Raw genomic sequence first — 6,000 nt, forward strand, 5'->3', positions numbered from 1 at the left:
CACATAGATCTACCAGTGTTCTAACATTAGGGACGTCACAACCGATTTTAAGGCTGACTATAGATATACTGGGTGATTAAAAAAGAAGTTTTTAATCACCCAGTATATGTCTGTAAGTATATGTTCAAATTACAAAATCTGTTAAATATGAATGAGTTTTATTGTTGATAAAATTAAAAACAAAAATATTATTATCTTTGAACCATTTTTGATGCAACCAACAGACATCAAGAATTATCAAGAAGCAAATGCTTCGTTCCTTCCCCCCTTTTTTGCCTTTTTAAAAATGTGATCAATGTCCTTTTAAGACTGACGCCAGGTCACTCATGTTCCTACCAGAACGACTGTTGTCCAGAATACCCACTTTTGAGCCCTTCTCGAAACTTATCCATAATATTAATACATAACAAAAACTAGTTGAATATTTTCTTGCCCAAAGAATGTGAAAGCCTCGGGATCGGACATTAAATGTATAAATATGGAGTTATTCCTTATATTAGGTTCTTTAACGGAATAAAAGCTGTAAAATGAGGTGTATATAATTGTAGATGGTCCAATATTGGTTTGTAGTGCTATAAAGATACTTTCTTATATAAATGAATAAAATGCCGTTTTAACAAAACAAAAAAAAAGGTTTTTTTTTCGCTTTTTCTTGAAGTCCACACCTACTTTTCTTAGTGTACCCTTGTGGGAGTTCTCTGTTTCTCTCTTCCCTTCTTCTTCTTCCATGACTCTTTTCCCTCTCTCTAATATCTTCTTTTTAATTCTTTGAACCAATAAGAAAATAAGAGGACTTTCTTTTTTTTTCCCCGATGTATTTTCGGGATTTTTTTTTTTTTTTTTTTTTTTTGCCGTGAGAGATTCTCATCTTCAGTGTTATATAAAAGTGGATACTTAAAAGACTCGTAAAAAGCAATGATTTTATAATGGATAAAGAAGAAAAAGAGTTCTTCGAGTCTGGTGCCGAAGAAGAGGATGAAAATATCTCTGTTCTAGTGAAAAAAGAAAATTCTTCCGTTGTGGTCTGCGAAAAACCGGATACAACCACTCTTATAGCTCCAAGTCAGAAATTTATTTAATCTAACATTTTTTTAAAATATACCTATAATTTAAAAGGCAAATAAAATGAAAATAGAAAATTGTCAAACCATCATCTTACTAATGAATGTTCATAGTTTTCTGATGTTCATTTCTAAAAACAAAAACGTGTATTTTTGTATTGAGAATCCTACAAAATCGAAGATTTTTGATCTTTGTTTTACCATTGATTTTTTTTTAAATTTTCAAAATAACTGCGATACGACTATTTTTGCTGATGTTTATAAAAAAAGGAAAAGGTTTTCTTGATATAGCAACTCACTCCATAATTTGATTTTTAATTTTTCAAAATAATGTAGCTTAAGCATTTTTTGTTGATGAGGCAATATGCGGGTACTTTATAATGAAGAAAATTGCACTTTTTTCTTTATCTTATTCAATTGACTAAATATTTGCAATTCCATCTTTGAAGTTTTTGAGCTCAATTCTTTTTGAAGATACCACCGAAATCAAAGAAATAAATATTATATGTATGACGATTTAGGGTTAAATAAGAAAAAAAACAGGAGGACTGCGATATGAAATCCGTCATGTAAAAAAAAATAAAAATATTATTAAATTAAATCCTTTCTATGAAGTAATTCTTTTTGACATTTCTCACACATATACTGTACATATAAAAGTTTAGATTCCCTAAAAAGTATATTCTTTCTTTTTTCCACTTGAAGGACCTTGGTTTCTAATGGATTAATCCCTCTTGCATTGTGACACTTGGTTTTTCCCTTTCTTTATTTTACTTGAAACTAACCAGGAGATGGTTTTTACCCCTAAGAAATTGAATGAGCTCTAGACAACAGCTATTATGTGTCAACATTCATATGTAACATTTTTTTCTTCCTGCTTTTCTTTGTACAACGACCCTTTAATAGATATAATGAGAAATCTAATTCCATTAGCCATGTTTTAAGGGCTTTTAAGAAATTAATTCCTATATTAACAACTTAAAGAAGATGACGGGGATTACAAAAAAGGAAGAAAAAAAGTTTAAGCGATTAATGAATCAATCCTAAGAGCTTTTTAATATCTTATTCTACTTCTACTCTCTGCTTCTCCTTCTTCCCTATTCCTGACTAACTTTTCTTTGAGGAATATTTATTGCCCCCATTTGTGTAATTGAATCCTCAATATCCATACTATAATAATTGATCTTTAAGTTATTAGCACTTTCGTATTTACAGGTAGTAGCGAAGGAGAGGAGTCAAAAAATCAGAGAAAAGCAAGCCACGACGTAGTCGTACAAATTTCACGCTGGAACAGCTCAATGAACTTGAACGTCTCTTTGACGAGACCCATTATCCAGATGCTTTCATGAGGGAAGAGTTGAGTGATCGACTTCGTTTAAGTGAGGCTCGTGTTCAGGTCTGGTTTCAAAACCGGCGAGCTAAATGTAGAAAGCACGAGAGTCATCACTTCAAGGGGATTTCATCCTCATCGGCTTCCATCACGCCCATCGGTACAACGACGCCTTCATCTCCACGACTTCTACCTCTCCTTAAATCCAATAGCATTCCACTCGGCAGTGCTGCTAGCAGTAACAACAATAAGGTGTACCATCCAGGAGTTGTTCCCTCGACGACGAAAAGTACCTCCGAGATCCTTCTAAAAACAAAAACAGACAAGCAGGATCCTTCACCGCCATATAATAGTACCCTTAACACGACATCTTCCATCGTTTCCTCTATCTCTAGTGGTATTCTACATGAGCGTCTCATGGAACATGTTCTGAAAAATATGGAACCTCCTACACTCCCACCACCTCCCCCTCTCATGAGTCCGGAGCAGGTAAATCAATTATTCTTAGTCAAAAAGAAATGAAGACATATTTTCCTCCTTTGCTAAACATTTAGTATACAGCTGTTGCAATGGCTGCCTTTGGAGCAGCAGCCGCCTCCGAGTCCTTTCATCATCATACATCTTCCTCATCGCCAAACCGTCTGGTGGGACAGTCCTTTCTTATGAGCTCACTTCTTTCATCATCCAAATCCTGGATATCTCGAGATCCCTTTTCCCCATCTTCATCACCTTATGGTCTCGGATCCTTTCTACCTTCCTCTTCAAATCTCTTCTCTCATCCTTCACATCCACCCTTCTCTTCCTCCTCTTTAAGCAACTTGCCTCCTTCTGAAATGATTGAAAAGTCTTCCAGCATAGCTGATCTTCGCTACAAAGCCAAAAAACACCAAGAGGCACTCGGGATCATATCAGATCCCCATTGAATGCATTACTTTACTTTGTACAAAATGTGAATACTCGGTGAATTCATTTTATAATAATTAAATACATGATGAATATGAGATTTATTTGCTTGTTCATTCTTTTTCACATACATACTTGATCCTTGATATGTACACAAATCCTATGAACATGTAAATCTCCTCCCTAACTCCATTCTTTTTAAAAAAGACACAGTCATACATTAAGAGACAAAAACAAACTACAATTTACCAACATATGTAGGAATCATAGAGGACACAGAATGATGAATGAGACTCTTTTTTGAACGTGGTTTATTTTTTTGTCAAGGTATCCCACAAGGAATTATTGAGTTAAATATATACATATATATCTGACATGTAGTTGATTGATTGATGATGGTTCTTTTCTTAAGATGTTAGATGGACTTCTTCTTGAGTTATTCTCTGTATCTCCTCTCTCCTTTCATAAAGGATAGGCTCTCAATGGAAACAGAATTGAGTTTGAGGTTCACTAGGTCTTCTTCATGTGTGCTTCAAATATCCTACAATTATTGAAAGTGTGTGTGATAGGAACTGTTTAACGTCCGGCACGACTTGTATACAGATGCATTATAATTTTTATCATGAGAACAAGGGAAGGCCTGTTGTTCCTTAATGTGGAGAAAAACATTAGTTTTCCGATTTTCTTCACAAAATATCAGGAACAATTTTTTTCCTGGAAAATTTTATTGAGGAATTGAGTATGCTGTGTGATAGGGGCAAGAAACAAGATGATACAAGGGATAAAAAAATGAATAGAGATAAAACGTGATCCCCCCCCATTATAGAGTGTTTTCACGTGACGTCAGTATTGTTGATTGTTGATATTCCAAGGACCTAAACGATCAAGTTTTATATCCATGAAAACCGTTTTTCATTCATATTAAAGAAAGTAGTGGATTATTGGATGCAAGGTGACTATAGCCATATAAGATGTGTCATTAAGAAACTTGAAACACAGTCTGGTTGACGTTAGCCAACAGCTTTTTTGGTCAAGTCACAACAGTTGGTAGAATTATTGAAATTTTTGTTCTGATCTATTCTACATACAAAACGACCTTAATTTATTTTTCTAAATAATTTTAGCACTAATAGTATTGTCTGATGAGATAATAAAATACTATATTATGTATTGATATAATTTGTTTTATCGAATTTCCTCCTAAATTGACTCTTTTTTGACGTCATCAAAATAATATGGTTGGGTTTTTGTCTGGAAATCCATAAATCATAAAAAAAAAAAAAAAATCGGTACACAAAGTGAGATCGAAAAAATCCGTCTACGGTCTGAGACCGCGGTCTTGACCGAAAAATAGCCTGTAAACAAAAGCAAAGAAATTTCTTATCAACACACTTTATATATAGTCACTCTGATTCGATGTCAAAATGGTTCAATACATAAAAAGGGCTTAAATCTTACTGTCTATCACAAATATATTCCTCTATTGTCTATTTTTAATTATATATCTTAGCTTAAAATGTATTAAAAACATGTTATTACTTCATTAAACATTCATATTTCCATATTATAGACAAGAAATAATCAATTTAAATGGAAAGAATAAGATATTTTTTGTCTAATAGTCTTATTCTTCTTATCCATAATTGACAAAAAAAACAAAATCGAATTTTGCCATATTTGGGGATTTTTAGTATATATTAATTTGATTTCATTCTAATATCAGGGGTTATCATTTGCATCAAATAGTAGTTTTTTTAAATTCAAATTCTCAAGTCCATTTGATGAAGATTATTCAAGATTTATTGGGAATTTGTACAATATATGTTTTAAAAATATCAAATTTGATCCCAAAAGATGGCGTCTCCTTCAATTATGATGCATTTTATGATCTTAGTAAAAATGTTCTACAATAATTAGGGTGATCACATATTACACAACATGTTTAACTCATTTTTGCATTTTGCTATAAAACAACTTATTTTTATTTTTTGAGAAAAATAAAACATATTTTCACCTTTTTATGGATAAAATGTTCAATTTTCCCTTTTTAGAACATTTGAAATTTTTTAATTTTTCTAAAATATATATGAGTAGAGAGTTTTAAGGTTGTACTATGGTTGGTTGGATCTGCTTAGTCTGTGTAATCCACCTTACTTTACCAAAGAGATACAAAAGTGGTTAAACGAAGAATACAATTTTTAATTGAATTCACCAGATGGATTCTGTAAATTGAAAGGAAGTTATATTTAATTATATAATAAAGTATATTACATTTTTTGAAAAAAAATAAAATATATATATATATAGGCCCTCCAGCACTCCCCCCCTCCCCCAGCAGAAGATGCCCTGTAGCCAGTGAGGCATTTTTGGGACATGATTGCCCTGAGGTAAATTTTGTTGAGCTTTAGTCTTGGAAAACTCCTCTCTACTTCAAAAACATTGGCTGGAAGAGTAAAACCAATTCTGGGAGCAGTTCATTCAATTGGAAATATTTCACAAATATCAGAAACTCAAGCAAGGACATGCTCTATAATAGTAAGTCAGGAAATTTCTTCAGCTTCTGTGCAAGCTATGTATTTGCCATTAAGTGATCCAGTGTAGTACTAAGGGTCAGACATTGATCCATCGGCTCATCCATCATCTGTGAGAGTCTGGAAATTTGTTTATATTCCAAACATCAAACATCTCGTTCACATTTTCTAATAT

The 6,000-nt window shown here is 32.8% G+C and overlaps 1 protein-coding gene across 1 annotated transcript; it reads left to right on the forward strand.

Moving 5' to 3' along the window:
• The first annotated feature begins 875 nt into the window (after window positions 1-875).
• Window positions 876-3,398, forward strand: LOC121117568 (uncharacterized). Its single transcript, XM_071888955.1, has 3 exons — window positions 876-1,062; window positions 2,277-2,880; window positions 2,946-3,398. Exons 2-3 carry the CDS (start codon window positions 2,407-2,409, stop codon window positions 3,312-3,314), a joined length of 843 nt encoding a protein of 280 aa, XP_071745056.1. The 5' UTR covers window positions 876-1,062; window positions 2,277-2,406; the 3' UTR covers window positions 3,315-3,398.
• The last annotated feature ends 2,602 nt before the right edge of the window (window positions 3,399-6,000 follow it).

This window comes from Lepeophtheirus salmonis, chromosome 5 (genome assembly GCF_016086655.4).
Source record: "Lepeophtheirus salmonis chromosome 5, UVic_Lsal_1.4, whole genome shotgun sequence".
NCBI classification, from domain to species: Eukaryota; Metazoa; Arthropoda; class Copepoda; order Siphonostomatoida; family Caligidae; genus Lepeophtheirus; species Lepeophtheirus salmonis.

What these genes read in the sequence shown, in the direction of transcription:
- LOC121117568 (XM_071888955.1), top strand. Translation starts at nt 2,407, where the DNA reads ATGAGGGAAGAGTTGAGTGATCGACTTCGTTTAAGTGAGGCTCGTGTT. An exon ending in CTCTCATGAGTCCGGAGCAG is followed by an intron (nt 2,881 to 2,945) that starts GTAAATCAATTA and finishes CTAAACATTTAG; the next exon opens with TATACAGCTGTTGCAATGGC.